Below are 18,595 nucleotides of genomic sequence, written 5' to 3'. Positions count from 1 at the left end.
TTATATTCCTCTCCCCTGATTTGTCAAGTCGCAAACTCACGTGAAAGTTCACTAGAGGTATTTATGTGATTTGTTTCTTAAACTAATGACATATGGGATTATGCTCATCCCTAGCTTTACTCCATTGGGTCAGATTTAACCCCGGGGGAGCAGAGAGCTTTTTTTTTTTTTTTTTTTTTTTTAAGGTCAGGGAAGTGGGATGAGAGCAGTGTCCTGGAGGTGACTGATGTTCACTCTCATGCAGGATAAGAGAAATCCACATAGAGAATCTCCTTAGCAGTGGAAATGATGTGCTTGATTCTAAATTACTCTGCCCCTTCTGTAGTCATTCACACCAGTGCACAGTGAGTGGAAAAGTGAGCAAGAGGCTACCAAATCAGCATGTTAGTGTTTTGTACCCACTTTGCACTAGTGCAATTGACTACACATGGGGCAGGGCAACAGCAAATCAGGCCCATTAGGAGACTAATCTGGGTTCCAGGTGTTTAAAATATTGGGAAGTGGACAGATTCCAAGGTTTCAGCTGGGCTATTGCTGGGCTGGAAAGGAGGAAAGGTTGGCTCCTGGCCACCAGGAGGCAGGGTTGGGTAGGAAAGCTTGTAAGAAACCAGACTGGGGGCTCCCCTATGCCTAGCACCCTTGTCCAGCCCCCAACCTGTGCTTCTGATAGGACTTATCTCTTCCCAATGCTGGTTTCTGACAACTCCTCCAGAGGAGAAACAAGCAGGGGAGGTGGGTCTTTGATCCATATTGGAGAAGAATTAGCACAGAGTTATAAATTGCTTTGGAAATGGGGGTGGGGCCAGCACAGGTGCCGACTGTCCAAAGTGCCAGAGGGTGCTCGACTCCCAGCTCTGCCCCAGGCTCCGTCCCCACTTCACCCCTTTCCCCAAGGCCCCACCCCTACCCGCCTCTTCCCATCCCTGCTCCACCCCCACCCTGCCTGTTCCTGCCCAGTTTCGCCCCCTCCTCCCAGCGACCATGTCCTTGCTCCTCCCCTCTTCCCCCCAGAGCCTCCTGCATGCCGCAAAACAGCTGATCACAGCAGGCAGGAGGCGTGGGGAGGGAGGGGGAGGCTCTGATCCATGAGGTCTGCAGGCAGGTGGGAGGCGCTGGGTGGGAACTGATAATGGGGCTGCAGTGGCTGCTCAGCACCCACCATTTTCCCCCCATGGGTGCTCCAGCCCCAGAGCACCGACGGAGTTGGTGCCTGTGGGGGCCAGTGGCACTATCAAGCAGCATATGCCTCTCTGCCAGTTTAGAGGGCATGCGTGCTTTCTGGCCCCTGGAGGGGGCTAAAAGGGGATAGGAAGAGGTCTCTTTTGATAGATGTTAGGTAAAAGGAAGGGGTCCTGCATTGGGTTGGAAAGCAAAAGAGGTACCGACCCCAGTCAAGTTTACCACTGATATCACCTAACTAAGCTCACGGTGTGACTGCAATGTAGATGGGGCTATGCCCATATTTGAGAGTTCAAGCACATTTCACATTCTGTTTATGCCTTTATACAATATACTTCTGTATTTTAGGCAGAGACTGCCTAATGTAGGAAAATGTTGACCCTGATTACCAAGGAAACCAATATGAAATGCTGAGTTGGGGCTTCCCCGCACATCTCCTTTTTACTCTCTCTCTCTCTCTCTCTCTCTCTCTCTGATGCTAAGTATTGTTTTGGTGGTCAGGCCACACTTCTGCATTAAGAGCTATCTCCTCTTGATGCATCTCTCTGACTTCAGCGAGTGTTTATTAGAGGTATGCAAGAGAGGACACCCGCTCAATTACCTTTAATACAGTCACCAGTCCAGTCCTGAGCTTTCCTCACATGCACTAAAACAAAAAAAAGTCCAGAATAAAAGTATGATCCATCGATCGCACTCTGAACATTAGTTTATGGTTCAGTAGTTCTGTTGACTCCCATACTTTAAAGGGATTGAATTTCTTGCTGGCTGGTGTGCATGATATTATTCCCAAGGCTAATTCTTCACCACAAGCCCCAAGGAGGCCTTCAGACACACACACAGCAAAAAGTGAACCTACTGGCCTTGCGATTTGACAGTTCTTATAGCCTTTGGGCTCTTGTTCGGCAGAAGTATAAAGAGGCTCACGTCATACATGTTGCCAGTGACGTTTGCTTATTCTCAAGCTATTTAATAGCCTTTTTAACAATAGTTATTTTAAAAAAATCAGCATTCATCAGAGGTGAAAGTAAGCTGGTTTGGTCCGGTCCAGCGTACCGGTCAGAAAGCTGGTATACAGCCAACCGTACCGGGAGGGCCGCTAATGCGGGGGGGCAGGGCAAAAGGGTCTGGCAATTTAAAAGGCCCCGGGGCTCCCGGCAGCGGCCAGAGCCCCTGGCCCTTTAAATCACTGCCGGAGCCCTGGGGCTCCCGGCCGCCGCCTCTACTAGGGGGCTCCAGGGGCGATTTAAAGGGCCCAGGGCTCTGACAGTGATTTAAAGGGCCTGAAGTTCCCAGCCACTGCTACCGCTACCGTGCCAGCAGCTGGCGCCCTGGGCCCTTTAAATCGCCACCAGAGCCCCAGGCGGCACGAGCCAGGCAGCGCTGCAGGGCTGGCTGGGGGAGTCTGGCCCCAGCCCCACCCCTTCCGCACCTTCCGGGGGCCCAGAGCCTCCCCCGCCTCCCCCCGCCCTTGCCCAGGACCCCAGCCACCCTGTGTACCAGTAAGTCCATTAAGTTACTTTGACCCCTGGCATTCACCAACCGTGACCACACCACAGTGCCTGATATACTATGGTTGACACCATGGTACGTCATATACCACAGTGTGATACTTGTCGTTAAATTTAACTTTTTAAAGGCACTGGCTGAAGGAACCAACCTACAACAGAGCAAGTATTGAAGACAAAAAAATAAATAAAAAGGGCCAGTGTCCGTGGGTGAGTCAGTGATTTTTCTAAGACACAGTGCCTCTGGATAAAGTCTGCCCAGAGTGAGCGTAGATAGATTGCCAGAAAAAGTAATTTGTGGAAAGAGAATAGAGTCTCTTTGTTCACTTCTAATGATTACAAAGGAATCTCACAACCTAAATGTGTAAATTTGAAATATACCCCAGCCACCGAACATTTTTACTCGATAAAAGTTATGAATGGAAAGCTACCAGGAAAAGAAGACTATGTTCAGTTATTTGAATAGAAATGAGAGCAAGTATACTAATATCAATAGTTACAGGTGCCCAAAGTCTATACCATTTTGCACACTCCATTGTCCTTATTTATATTGTTGTAACTTCAATATGTACAATGCAAACAGATTCAATCCTAAAGGTATTTTCAGTTTGGATTTCCTACATAGTGATCGTAAATCTGGAACAGGAAACTTCAAATCGTTAAAGTCACATATTTATAAAATCATATTCAATTAGGTTAGAAAAGTGCAATTTCTGTCATCATGTCATAAAAAGATGTGTTTTTCTCTCAGATCTACTATAAAGAAAAGCTCCCTATATTGTTACAGATAGGGGCTGTTTTCAATCAGTAACAAGGAGCAATCCAATTACTAGATGGTTTAGTGCAGTAACTGACTCCAGACTAATTTAATTTCTTCAGGTCTCTAAAGATCAATTGATCTGATTTGTGTCCCTCCCCACAGGCTGTTTAGGAAAAAGCAGACTTAAATACCTGGAAATGAAATCCAAAGCTTTGTCCACTTTCACACTACTTAGGTCATCCTAAAAACTTGCAGCTGATGATGAATGAGTGCTCTTTTGGCCCTTACATCATGGGATGCTTCACAGATTGGAGATCATTAAGATCACTGTGCAACATTTCAATTTATTCAGGCATGCACTGTATGCATATCTGCTTTGGGAAGCCCATGCATTGACTGGAAAATCTACTTGCAACATCTAGTCAAATTTTCAACTATAAAGAGATGTGTGAATGTGTATTTACCTTGCATATTCTTCTCCCGGACATAGAAATACAATAACAATATTGTTTATTTCAAGTGGTGGCCGTGTTGAAGCTATTTATTATTATAGCAAGACAAAACTCAAATTGCATCATTCAATCTATTGCCTAAAATATTGTAATGCATGACTTTTAATGGGTGTCAAATATGAAAAAATTTATACTGCCTTATTCTCCATCGCATGGGATCGCTAGATCTTATTTTTCCTATTTCTTTTTCTTTCTGTCTGTCTTATTTAGCTGTCATTTTAGGCCAGGGGTAGTCAATAGGTGGATCAGAGGCCAAATCCGGACCACCAGGTGCTTTTGAACAGACCCCAAAATCTTTTTATTTACTTAGTATTTTATCATTATTATTTTCCCTGGAGTCTGGACATTGACTATACCTTGACCAAGAAAGTTGGACCTTGACAAAAAATAGACTACCCCTGCTTTTGATGGTGCTATCATTGGCTCTTATAAAAACATACTATACTATGATTGCAGATGTGCAGCTTACAGAAGTAACACTTATAGACATTACATTTCCTATTGTAACATGCTGGGGTATTTTAATGTCTATGAACAGAAAAAACCTTTTACAGTTCTGATCCATTAGAATAAGGATAGGAAATAAATAAAAAACCTCAACCAGTCTCTTATCAGCACTCTTGTGTGTCACACTTTTACTACTTTGCTACTTGATGTGTTGTGCAACAGTGTAATTTTTAAAATGCCATAGGCCACTAATAAGATGGACTCTTTCCCATTTAATTGAAAAATAGATGTGAGCCTGCCATGGACTAAAGGAAAATCAGGAATCTCCTGTGGCTTCAAGGTTTTCACATTCCATTTCTTGTATTACACGTGGTATTACAATTGGATACCTTATCTTTGATGGCAGCATTCATGCCTGACCAGGATAGGCTGTCTTGGGCTCTGTTCTCACACTTCTCAATAATCAAAATGGCACCGTGGATTATGCTTGACTTCCCTGACTACATGCCATGTGCTGTTATTTTTGGATGTCCTTTGTAAAAACTCCCTTCACAGCCAGCAATTTCCTCACTATAGTCCCAATCCGTTTATATGCCTAAACGGATGGAGGCGCCTAAGCATTCTCTGTTGGCTGCCTATTCAGAATTACTCTCTCATGCTCTTGTTGGGCCTTTTGGGTTCCCTGTTTGAGAGGATCACATTTCGTGTTGGAAAGGGATCATGTGGTAGTCCTCTGCTCTTCCTACTATCACTTGTCAAACAAATCCGGTCACTGCAATTTGTTTACCCTAGTCTGCTGTCATTATGCCACGGTATGCTTTTTTAATTAGATGCACTTCAGTTTGTTCACTGCTTACTAAGATTTTCATTTGGAAAGCAGTTTTCACTAGCCCTGCACATATTTCCTGTGTTATGCAAATACCATTTATCACAGTAACTGTTCTTTGCCCTAATTATCCATTATACCACACATAATTCAACCTCTAATTCACCCGTCTAACTGTTTAAAGTCACATAACTTACATTACATACCTATGTAATAAAGCTACTAGTCAATGATCTTGCCTGACAGCCAGTTTCTTAGACAATACATGTGCCTTTCCCCAAGTAATATTCTTGCTGGGATCAAAGCATTCCTGACATTTTGTAATGATTTCAGACAGCACTTTGCAATCCCCTTCAGGCTCACACAGAGATGAACTATAGATCAATGTTACTCAATCTTTTTGATACCAGGTTGCTGCCTTCCTAAACTGCATCAGGGAGATCTTAGGGACCGACGGCGGTCCATGGACCAGTCGTTGGAAAACACTGCTGTAGATCATCAGTGCTTCTGGGCCAGCCACACATAGGAGTGTAGACTCTAGAGGATTTCATTCTCTCAGTCTTTTCCCAGTATCACTTGCTTCTAGGAAATTTTGAAAGTGCTGTAACCACCTCCTTCAGTTCTCGGTAAGATCCTCTTCCAGACTGAAGGAGTCTGGTGGCTTAATTTGATCCATTTTTGCCAAAATTTTAGTTTACATATGGCTCTGTCTAGTAAAGGCATGACCTAAAGGAGCACTGATAAGGAACTGATCTTTATTTCCTAGTCCTTCGCACCCAACATGGGTCTGTATTAATGCCCTCATCACATGACAAGGCTAAGTATCCACTGACTAGAGGCAACTCATAGACACAAACTTCATAGCAGTCTCCAGACACATTCTCCCCCAGAATGAAGCTTGCATTACAATCTCAAATTAAACAAAAGTGGTATCTCTGCCATCAAAATGAGGGTTATGGATTTGTCCTGACAGCAGCACTTGCTGACTTCCATATCTGGGACTTCTAAAACGGGTCACATGAAAGCTACACCAAGTGCTAGGAGCCAAAGGGGCAGAAATGTTAATGCAGTTTTAACAGTATATTTTGGAAAGCACTCATTTTCTTTTTCCTTTTGGGGAACAGTGGACAATACAAGGGCTTTTTTTTTTACAGTACTATAGATCACATTTCCCGGAGGCCCAGCTCATCACCTTCAATAGGACTGAATGGCATGATAAGAAGGATGCTTTGCATTCTGCAGTTTAAGAAAAATGGAAGCCATAAAAGTGACCCCTTTAAGAAGCAGCATCAAGGAAAGGAATAGATCAGACTCAGCTGGAGCAGCTGTCAAGGCTCAAAACAGCTCTGTCTTCATAAGTTTTATAAGCATTTTTAAAGGAGGTGGAGGAGACTTACTATATGCAACAAGATAACGTTAAAATGCACAGCTTCTCAGGAGTTGAAAGGATGCTTTTTCCTACAAACTCTCTCTTCTCTTTATCTTATCTGCATAGAAAGTAAACAGAAAGTCCCCATTACCTCTCGATATCAGTGAGTCTGGAAGAGTCCCGGAATCCTTTAGCAAAAGGGTTGCTGTCAATTTTCAGCTTGGTTATCTGGAAACACAGAAAAGAGCAACACAACATGATTGTGGGACCAAGGTATTGCAGTGTTCAAAGTTTTTACCAATCCATCCTCATGACCTCACAGCTACGTGTATCCACATTCCCATTTCTTTTATGACTACTCTCTGGACTGGATCAAGCAAACATGGGGGCTTCTGTGAAGCCACTGAATTGGCACCACCAGCATCAAAGCTCAAGATTCAAAGTTTGAGTCTCCTCTCATACCAGGATAAATCAGGAGTCGCTCCACTGAAGTCAATGGCATTACACTGGTGTAAAACTGATGTAAGTGAGAGGATAAATCAGGCTTCCTTTCTGGCATCTGTCCCAAAGTCCAGTGTCATGATAACTGACAAGGCAGGGCTAGGTCATGGGTCCAAAAGAGTTGTGTGTATTGATGGAGGAAGTTAGGGGAATAGTAGATTTAAACAGAAGCAGGGGAAGCCTGTGAGGTGCCCTATATGTGGCTATGGTAAAGAGGGAAATATTTTGATTCTACAGGAGTCTCAAGCTATTGTCTCCAAAACAATCTCCATCAGCCCAAAACAGGTCATACATGCAGTACTGAAACAAGAGCAGTAAACACTACATTGGTATTGCAACCTACTTTGGAGGGGGAGGGGCCCACAACCTGCTGGCCCTGCTGATTTTAAAGCATTGTCTCAAGCAGCCCCGACAATTTTGACTTTAATATAACTGGTCCAAGCCGAGCCTAATAAACCACACACAGAGACACTGGCACTGTTTTGTACAGAGGCGGGGGAAAATGTCACAGTTAAAACCAGATTTGGTAAGGCTGAGTTAAAAGAGTGACCCTACTAAAACAATTACAGTCTTACGAGATTGGATATCTTAACCAAAAACTTTCTCCCCTTCTTCAAATTCAGCTATTGGCTTAAACAGCAACAGCCTCTCATTTTCAAAAGAGATGTGCAAGAAAGCTTCCTTTGAGAAGCCCAAGCCTTCCTGGCCTGATCCTCAGAGCTGCTGAATGTCTTCCACACCTCTCAGGATTGGGCCCTGTATATGTATAAAACATAAACACCCCTATGGACCTTATAGGCATTATCAGAGAAGACAGAGAAACCAGAAAATGCAACCAACAGAACATAATAGGCAGGAGCTTTGTTCCAGAAGCAACTGTGGGGAAAAAAGATACAATTTGTGTTTGTTGCCATTTAATGTGATTAAAACTTGTCTAGGAGCTCTTTAAATATGTATTGATCTTATAGCAAAATTATGTTATGCAAGCAGATGCAGGTGCCATTTTCTGCCAATAATGCTCCATCCAAATCCATTTATAGAGTCGTGTAACATATGGGTGTAAGAGTGTGGTAAGGGGGAGGAACAGGATAAGGAGAGACGCTCTTTTGGCCAAGATATCCCCGGCTCTTCAAAACTTTAAAGGAAAAACTGCAGTCATCCTGAGAAACCAATAGAGTTGCTTTGGCTTACACCGGGGATGGATTTGCCTTCCTGTGATTTATTTGAGTTATACTGTCCAGTAAATTTTGTCCCCTGCTGTCATACTGCCTGTTGAGTCATTGTAAAGAATTCTTTGTGTACCCATCTACCCAAAATTGTCATTGGTGGTTTCAATTGGTTTTGTGATAAAATTGATCAAATCTGTACTTTTGCTTTCAATAGGCAGATTCTGTGCTTAAAATTTGGAAGGATGCAACAAAAATTAGGTTTGCCAAATATATTTTGCCCTGATGGAATTAAAAGGCTACTGGAAGCAAGGGTTTGAAGCCTGATCATCTCTCACAAAGCTGTGAGTGCCATCAGCTCCAGTTGAAGCCAATGAGAGTCCAGGGAACTCAGAATCTCCTGTGTTAACAGAGATTAGCACCACTGAAGAATCATCACCAATTTCATCCTGGCCTCCCCGTAAAAGGCCTGTGGTATATTGGTCACCACGTTGCTTAAAAATGGGCCTTGAAGATTCAGAAATTAAAACAAGCAATTCCAACTCCCTGAATGTTCACATGCTTTCATAGAGCAAGGATATATTAGTGCTGGGTGACCCATCTGAAACCAGAGAAGATTACAGCCAAATCTGACTCTTCATTCTGAGAGACCACTCTTCCGGGCAGGAAGTCCGAGGAGTGGGAGGGAAGGTTTATGAAAACTAGGGAAAGCAAAGGAGGACTGATGGGTTTTTTTCAAGTTGCTATCTATATTATACAAATGCAAGGTGTGGTCTAGTGATCTGACTACAACAAGTCTGGGAACTAGGAACTACAAATATATAGGCAGCCTCGTCTAGTAGATAGTGCACTGGACTGCAGTCAGGAGACTTGGGGTGAAATCCTGGCTCCATTGATGGCCATGGCAAAACTCCCATTGACTTCAGTGTGGTCTGGATTTCACCCTCTGTCACTGACCTGCTGTGTGACCTTGAGCAAGTCACTTCAACTCTCTGTGCTGTTGTTTCCTCTCTTACTCCTTGCCTTGTCTATTTAGAGTTCAAGCTTTTGGGGGCAGGGACTGACTCTTACTATGCGGGTTTATGAGGACCAGGAGTTATAGTGTGTTAGTATGGATTATTCAAGCACAATGGGGCCCCAATCTCAGCTGGGGCTATTAGGCATTCCCATAATGCAAATAAATGTTCATCACTAGCGCTGGTTGGGAATGTTCTGATGTTTTTTCCCTTTGGAAAATGCTGATTTTCAAAACTGAAACGGTGCATAGAAAAGGGTTGATCTCGACAAATCTCCCAATTCAAAAACAGGTTTGCAATAAAGTTCAAATTTGTCAAAATGTCCCGTTTTGACATTTCTGATATGAAAAGTTTAATAATTTGGTTCAAAGCTACTTTTTGTTTTGAAATTTTAGGGGGGAGGTTATATTTTTTTTAAAAAGGTCAAAATCAGAACAACATGTTTCAATTAATCCAAACCAGGCTCATGAAAAATTTTGTGATTTAGATTTTTCAGCCCGATTTGGGACAGGACTCCTCCCGAAACCACTAGTTCTGACACTGACACATTGTGTAGGTTTGGGCAAATCATGTCTACCATAGGAACAACTTCCTCAGGATCGCGGTGGATTCTCCATCACTGACAATTTTTAAATCAAGATTGGATGTTTGTCTAAAAGATCTGCTCAAGGAATTCTTCGGGGGAAGTTCTATGGCCTGTGTTCTACAGAAGGGCAGCTTGAGGATCACAGTGGTCCCTTCTGGCTTTGGAATCTATGAATCCGGGAATCTTGAGGGAAACCGACTTAAATCTATTTTTGTGCTAATCAGATTGCCATTTCTCTAATACTAATGACTTGGTATGACATCCCCCGAGTGAAACTTGTCCTATCCGATGATGTGAGCTGTAGCTCACAAAAGCTTATGCTCAAATAAATTGGTTAGTCTCTAAGGTGCCACAAGTACTCCTTTTCTTTTTGCAGATACAGACTAACACGGCTGCTACTCTGAAACCATTCCACATGAGACTCACAACCATTTCTGATCTCACATAGAAATAACATTTATCCTCAGAGACTGTCTCACAAACAATCAGAAGAACATCTGCTAGAAAGCATTTAAAAATGAAATTTGACCTACAATTCAACTCTGTAGCAGTGGTTTGACTGTTAAACAAATGTATGCCCTTTAAATCTTAAAATATGAGATAGTTTGTTGAAAGTGTAATGTATTTAGCTTTTATCTAATAACCTGCAGAAATGTAATCAACCCCCCTTAAAACAGCAAGGAAAGAAATGGCAGAAATGAAAAAATGTTCCATTTTCATTAGTCATAAATAGAATGACAGCATCAATCTCTAGGGGTTCCAGAGATGTTCCATTGAGAAATTTTGCAGTATTCATTGTATGTACTTAGGGAAGTTTTGTTTAGAAATGGCCATGATCTAAATGTCAGCGATAAGCACCAATCTATTGTACAGAAGTAAATTCCAGTTTTAAATTGGATTTTTAAAATTTGGCTGATTTCTACAGAAAGTCAACTGAACGCCCTTTTCTAAACAAATTTCTTGCTGGTGTACTATCTAGATTACTGCATGACTAATTTTCTTTTGCATTCAGTTATAAATGTGAGTTTAAATGGAAACATTTTGAGCTCTGGGGCAGATATTAAGCTAGGTTTGGTGTATGTCATAACTGTAAGAACTCCAAGTCATATCCTTAGAGAAAGAATTTTTAAAATAGTAGGTCAGACTACATGAGCTAGTGATCCCTTCTGGCCTTACACTCTATGAATATGATCTAAAGAGGTGCCTAAGGTACAGTACAATATTTATTTACATTGCTTATTCTCTACAACACACAGTAGCTTCATTCCATTTACCGCAACTGGAAGTTTTGTTTTCTGTTAGGAAATGTTGTACATTTTAGACAGAGTACTCGGAGTCTGTGATCATACAGTCCAAACATCTGGGAAGGTATTTGGCACATTACTAATCTAAACGTTTTTAATGTAGGAAAGAAAGTTAGCTAGTGTGTTAGCTATTCTCTTTTAGGATGTGATCCAACGCCCAGAGAAGTCAGTAGGAGTCTTTCTATTGACTTCAATATTAAAGGCCTTATCCAATTCCCACTGAAGTGTTTTCATTCAATTGTTTACAAACTTACTAAATTTACTTATTACACCCAATGTTAAAAGCAGGTTCCATTGTTATGATCCTAGTCCATTTTGTGGATGTTATTCATTGGCGTACCAGTTTGATATTCAAACGTATAACTGGTATTATCTAGCCAGTGTGAGAAAGGCCTATTTCTGGGTTGTTTCCCTTACATTTTACCCTTGTAGCTTAATTAGTCAATTTTTAAAGTCCAGTCAGTCAATATATCCAAGCCAGGATATAGCTCAGCCAAAAGCTCTCTGACATAGGATCATTGGAAGTTGGAACAGCCCCAAGGTGAACTGAAAGGGTTAATTTGAAAAGTACTAAACAACAATGGGCCACAGCTTTATCCACGTAGAAATAAAGATTCAAACTAAAAGGCTTGTTTCTGTAACCTTTACTTGTGAATAATTCTTATTGTTCTATGAGTAGCTGTTGTTCTATTAATCCATTGACGTTATTAACAGGGGTGCTGGAACAGTTTGTATAGTGGAGGTGCTGAGAGCCATTGAACCAAACTGTAAACCCTGGATTTAATGGAAACCACGTCAAGCTGGGCCGCACCCCTACTTCCAGCACCTGTGGTTATTAGAAGTACACATGTATATAGGAATTACTCTTGAATGGAAAGCGAGCAGGATCAGGCCCAAAGAGAGGGAAAAAGTCCTTGCGAGCTCTCTAACATCAGAGAGACGTCTATGCTGAATTAAAAGGGGGAATTTATTAACACAGAGAACTTTAGACAAGTTAATGAGAGTTCTAAAAATGATCTAGCATCACACTCACCAACTGATTCTGGTAGGCAGTGACTGCTGTGAAAACTGTCTCTGGAAAGATAAACGTCCTGAACTCTTCAGATTTCAGATTTAGCAAGGAGGCAGTGTGATCTTTCTTCTTAATGATGTGCACCCTGGGCTGGTACTTGTGCATGGAGTTCAAAATGATCTGAAGCAAAGAGTTACAAAAGGTTGTCCTGAGTTTAAGATTAAGACAACTTGAACAGAACATGACTGTAAAAAGCCAGTGCACATTAAAGTTACAGGGCTACACCATGGCAGCAGTAATGTAGACACATAGGAGCTGACTGTCAGAGATGCTGAGCACCTCCGCTTCCTTTGACTTCAATGGGTGCTCACTTCTGATAACCAGGCCATTAAGGCATAAATTTCAGAAAATGGCCTCCTTTTATGCGTGCACAAAATTCCTGAGCACACTCTCTCCAAGAATTAACACTTGTTCATCCAGGAGCTAGGTTTGACATGTGCACATTCTATCACTTATGTGCAAAGGTGTTTGAAGTTATTAACTGCCTAGGCAAGTTTGAGTGCTTGAAAAGTGTACACACAGGAGTGGGCAACTACAAAGTTGTGAACACATACAAAATGATGCCAGCTTGTGGCTCCTTTGGAAAAATAAATCAGGTGCTTATGGTGCAAACCTGGCTTTTAAAGCAGCTTGTCCTATATACTCAAATCTGACTGCTAAACTAACAGAAATCAAAAAGCAGAGGAGGACCGTGAGTAACGCATCAAAAGGAATATTTGTTGCAAATTTTGCCGTTTTTCTTCATTAACATTTGCTTGTGGAAAAAAATCCATTCTTGTCTAATCCTCCAATTAACTGACTTCAGTGCCCACTGAAACCATAGGAAAGACACCCATTCACTTCCATTGGCATCGGGCTGAGTTCTATTTGCCCAGTTTCTAATCACAATACTAGAATATAAAAATGAAATGTAGAGTTAGGTTTGCACCATTTTTCATTCTAGATATAATCACAGCTTTGAGACTAAACTGGCAGTGGGATTGGGTAGGTAGTTCCATTTTACAGGGCTGCAAGGAGCTCACAGGAAATTCAGTACATCATCTGGAATAGCCGATCTACATTCAAAGAAAAGTGTTAAACTGAAAGTCAACAGGAAAAACACAGTCTTTCTTGATAACTCAGTAAATAATGCAGGTTACCTATTGCATTTCAGCTGTGCTCTTGCATCAGCTTTGTTACATCAGTCGATTCCTACTGTACCTTTTTCTCCTCCCATTGGGCCAAGTACTGCTCTGACTTGTACTCTGATTTCAGTGGGGATGCACATGTGCAATGGAGAGCAGAATTTAGTGCATTACAATCATCATGAGAATGAGACATCGTTTTAGTGCTTTGTGTAGTAAGCAAACGTTTACCATTTCAGTATTCTTCCTGACTCTGGCTTGCACTCTATTTCTGCATTGATTTCAAGCTCCTTGCTCTCACCTTCAAGACACTGCACAATACATCACCTCATCTACTTCTCTGCCCTTCTCCCACTTCCCCTTCCATCCCCTAGGCTGCTCCAGAGTTTTTCACCTCACTGCTCTTTTGTCTTCTTTATCCACTCCCAACTGTGTGTCACTCTTAGCCCTCCAGATAGTGCATTTCAGTGCCCCTTTCTCTTCTTGCATACAAAACTTTCATAAAAAACCTGGTTCATGAAGCGCATCAGCCATAAAGAAACGCTGTACTCTGCGCCCAATTCAAAAGTTATATGAATGATAGTTTAAGTCAGTAGTTCTCAAGTTTCTTTGATCGTACCCCCCTTCTTTGTGTCTGTAGTTGTTTACACCTCTTCCCCTCCTCCCCCGTACTGCCACCACACAAGTGCATATACTTTAGGTGCACATGTATACTACTCTGTGTATGCCAGACAGAGATAAGTCTACTCATGTATGTATTAGATGAACAGTGAATGTGGCAAGGCTCGTAAATATTAGAGCTGGGTGAATACTGCAAATAAGTGTCCACTAATATTTATTCACATGTATAGGTTGAGATTTTCAACGTAGCTTAAGTGATTTAGGCACCCATTGTCCATTGAAGAAAGTTAGTGTCTAACTCCCATAGGCTACTTTGAAAATCCCAGATGAAATGATTACTCATAAGCCATGTTGATACCCTGTGTGTGCATTTTCTGGGAACACGCATGCAATCAAGTTTCTCTAGCACAAATGCCATGCAAGAGTTATACTCAGAGCTGATCTAATCAGGGAATGGAAATAATACCATGTGATATATGTAACCAATCACAGCAAGGCATAAGTAGCAAGCCATAAAGTATATGAAATTTGTGAAAAATTTTACCAGCCTTTTAAAATAAATTTGAGAAAAATCATTCACAAATGTTCCATAAATAGAAAGAAAGACAAAAGTGTTCAACATATTATTTCTATAATTACTCTTAGTTCTAAGATGTAAACCAGAGACACATACAAATGCAGAGTTTTACTGTGTGTTTCCTTGCAACAAACTTTATGTCATGCACACAATGAAAAGACTACTGCCCAGTGCATAGACTGAATACAAATAGTGCCATCACTGTTGTTATGTATATTAAGGATACAAGTCCAGAAGTCTCAGAATAAGAGAAGAAAAACAAATGCTAAGCTTAAAATTAAAAAAGAAAATTTCTTCACTTCAGGTGGATTTTGTTTCAGAAAAAGAACCCTTCTATAAATAGAACACCTCACCACTTTACATCCTGTAACAACAACCAGAAGTGTCTTTCAGGGGATGGAAAGAACAAGTGACCATAAAAAACAGGGGTTAGCATAGTTTCAACTTTTGTATCTGAAAACCGAAAATATTAAGGCATTTTAAGGCCATTAAGACTCCCTCATGAGCCAATATGGCTCATCAAATGCAATGAACATTTTAATAGGCTAAATAAGAGAACCAGCCAGAGAAAAGGAGCTTTTTAAATTCAAAGGTGCCATTTCAGAAGGCCTAAAAATCAAAGCTGCTTAACTCAAAAATATCATTGCCATAATTCAAAGAACCATCTGTTTCAAAGGCTTCATAGAATGAATTTGTTTCATAGGTCTATACAGTATCTGGTGATGGTATTTACATATTGACAACTACTCCAACATAAAAGGACACAAAAATTAAATGGAGAGTGTTCTAAAATAAATACATAGACCAATATGTTCTTCCCACAGCGTTTGGACCTGATACTATAGTCCTTGTGTGGCACTGGATGTAAACAGGAGTGTTGCATGCAACCGGGATGCACTGTCAGGTCCTTTGTCTTTGGTGAGATCTTCCTTTATGGAAATGCCATCATCTTGTGGTACATTGGTGCCCAGCAGATTTAGGATCAGACTCTAGTGGCTCCCTGCACACGTGAGCAAGAAAAGAGGAAAGTTCTCTGCCTTGTTTCTCTGATTCTCCACCTGTGCAGGGGGTAGTCATGATCCAAGTGGTTGTATTCCTTGATGCAAGATTTGAGGGAGTCATAGTACTAGCCGTGTTACCACATACCGCAAAAAGGGTAGGCGTGGGTGAGGGTATGGACAGGCCCTTCCATCCTGCTACATGCTTTAGTTAACCAAATGAGGGGGAGAACATAGACTGCACCTCCAAAAAGGAGGTGGAGGTGCTGTCTCCAACACCGCCAGAGGCATTCTCACTGCCTGACTCTCCTCAGGTAGAGTGGCTGCAGCCACTTCCACTAAGGCTATGTCCACATTACTCTGCCGCTGTAACATGTCCCGTGTAGCTGGTCTATGCCAACGGGAGAGAGTCTCCTGGTGGCATAATTAAACCACGCTCAACAAGCAGCAGTAATGAAACTTATGTCAAGTCAGTGGTGTGGGGTTTTTCTCCCACACACCTGACGGACAAAAGTGCTAGTGGAGACAAAGCCAAATTCAGGGCACATCCACGCCCCTCCCAAACATGTTGCTGTTGCTTTGAAAGTCGCAATCTGGCCCTTAATAATTGCATAAGGAGATGACATCAGCAGCACTCGTAGCCATTCTATCGGACTATTTGCTACGCCAGTGTGTGTTCTTTGTGCAGGATTGTCCCCTTGTGTGGTATTCACAGAAGTGGGTTTCACTATAAAGTGATCGTTTGCAGCATTAGCTCAGGAAAGTGATTTTTTTAAAATGAACTGCCTTGCGTTTACAAAAAATATATTTGTTACAGCATGTAGACTGTCAGATTTTATATACATATATAAAAATGTCTTAGATCGTTTAAGAAAATAAATGCTTCACTCCTACAATGAATTCCACACAAGGGCATCCCTTTACCCACCTGGAGCCTCACTGATGTCAGTGGCCTTTGCATGCACAACATTCAGCCACACAGATCTCATTGCAGGATCAAGACCTTAGGGCATGATCCTACGCTCATTGAAACAAAACAAAAACAAAAAACCGGCTTTGCTTCTAGAGATCTCTTATGGAACAAGAGCAAAAAACAAAAACAAAAACATGCTAGCCAGAAAAGTGTGTGGGGAGAGGATTTAAGAAAAATATACCTACAGCTCTTTAGAAAAGAATAGTGTGTTGGCATCTGTTCTTTTCTTTTTTTGCTTTCAGGAGGTATTTCCCATGAAAATGCTTTGGCTCAACACTGCTGTCCTTAAAACTCTCATTCATACTGGAAATATTCCCACTGGACAATTCAAACAGCAACCTGCTTTATCAAACACTCTGAAAAAGCAGTAAATAACCCACTGTAGGAGGAGGGGGTCTCCAATGTCTGATATCCCCATGCCTCAGTTTCCTTAGTTCGTATCTTACATGCCTCCTCCCTCCATAATTTATCTTTCAAAACCAGCTCTCCCTTCCTGGGGTCTCACTTAACACTAATTTACATAGTCTAAATCTCGTACAGGAAACCCTCCCATCCTGAGCCTACTCTTCAGGCTTGGGTTCCCTCAGGACTTCTTCCCACCAAGTTAGACAATTCACAAGGTCTTGAGCCTTCCCATGAAAAGGTTTCCCAGCAGAGAGCCACTGCTGATCCTCCCCCACCAGGTCAGGCTCCCAGCCACCTGCTCCCAGCCACCTGCTTTCTCTTTTCCAAGCCCGTTAACTTAGGAGGAAAACCTGGCACAGATCACAGTGGGGACTTAAACCCCTTAAAGGCCCGAGTTCACCCCATGACGCCCTGTGTTTAATTTATGTAAAGGTTGAGTGTTTCTATAGCCAACACAATTGACTTTGGAGCAACTTTGTCTTTTTAATTTTACATCCTTTGTTTCAGTGTTGGATTAACCCTTCCTGGTGTGTCAGGACTACATTACTGACACCAAGCCCAGTCCACTTTGGGTCAGCAAGTAAAAGACATGCCCCTGTTGAACCCCTCCCATGTAGATTGCTTAGGGCACTGACACCAAATTCAACAGAGCAGGATTTGCAAGTATACATGACAAGGCACTTGGTAGCGTCTAAGAGATCAGAGCACTATCCAGTGGGGCAAGTCAAAGCAAAAGAGAGATGGAAACATATTAGACAAAACCATGTGTGTCTCTTTTCTCTTCTCTTTGACACTGGATGTTGCCCCTGATTTAGGTCTGGATTCTGCCCCTTTGATAGCAGTGGAAATGGGATCAGAACACTATGATGATCTGGGCTTTACCCCATCCATCCCGTTAATAAATTAATATACAAATGATAAATCATGGAAGCTAAAGATAGTTCTTTTTTTACAAGCTGTCTATGGCCTTGGACTGCAATGGGTAATGCCACACATCTCCCACAAAAGGTAAATGTGACACTGATGAAAGGTGTTGAATTGACAAGCCAGGGAGTCTGAAGTCATCTGATCATCTCCAGCAGAGGGCAAACCGATGAGTACAAACTTTCCCACAAGCCTCTGCCATTGCACTGCCACTGACATGAAGGGACCACTTGTAAAGGTGGAAGGGTAGGTCAGTCTCAAAGCCCATTTGAACTTTTGCCATTGGGATCAGAGTGCCAAGAAGTGTGCCAATTAATGTCATACTGTAACAGACTCATAGCTAATTTGTGCCGTTTTTTTTTTTTTTACTCCTTACCACAGAGTAGGTTACTCACATGCCCATGTTGATCCAGTTCATTGTTCGTCAGTTTCACTTTTTCAAAGGACACCATCTGCTTTAATAATTGTTCCCCTGTAAATGGAGAATCAGGGTGCACATACAACCTAAAAAAACAAACAAACACAGAGGTCTTACAGTCAGATTTGTGTAAATGGTACTGACTTTATAAACATGTATCCACACAAAATTAAAATAAGTCTTATGCCTTCACGATATCCAATGGCCTCACCAAGATGTATTTTCTCAAATCTTAGAACCACACTGATCTACCAGCAAAGCAAGAAATATAGGATTCCCTTAAGCTGCATCCATGAAATACCATAACTACTA

The 18,595-nt window shown here is 41.8% G+C and overlaps 1 protein-coding gene across 1 annotated transcript in view; it reads right to left on the bottom strand.

Annotated features, from left to right (window-relative positions):
- Nucleotides 1-18,595, bottom strand: part of TBX20 (T-box transcription factor 20) — a 48,442-nt gene that overhangs the window by 16,069 nt on the left and 13,778 nt on the right. Inside the window, exons 4-6 of the mRNA XM_048839071.2 lie at nt 18,261-18,369; nt 12,205-12,363; nt 6,750-6,826 (exon numbers count right to left, since the gene is read on the bottom strand). Of these exons, the coding sequence (XP_048695028.1) occupies nt 6,750-6,826; nt 12,205-12,363; nt 18,261-18,369 (345 nt within the window). The remainder of the gene's footprint in view (nt 1-6,749; nt 6,827-12,204; nt 12,364-18,260; nt 18,370-18,595) is intronic.

The sequence above is a fragment of the Caretta caretta genome, chromosome 2 (genome assembly GCF_965140235.1).
Source record: "Caretta caretta isolate rCarCar2 chromosome 2, rCarCar1.hap1, whole genome shotgun sequence".
NCBI classification, from domain to species: domain Eukaryota; kingdom Metazoa; phylum Chordata; order Testudines; family Cheloniidae; genus Caretta; species Caretta caretta.
Note: the sequence above shows the minus strand (reverse complement) of the source record. Positions and strands in the feature narration are given on the sequence as shown.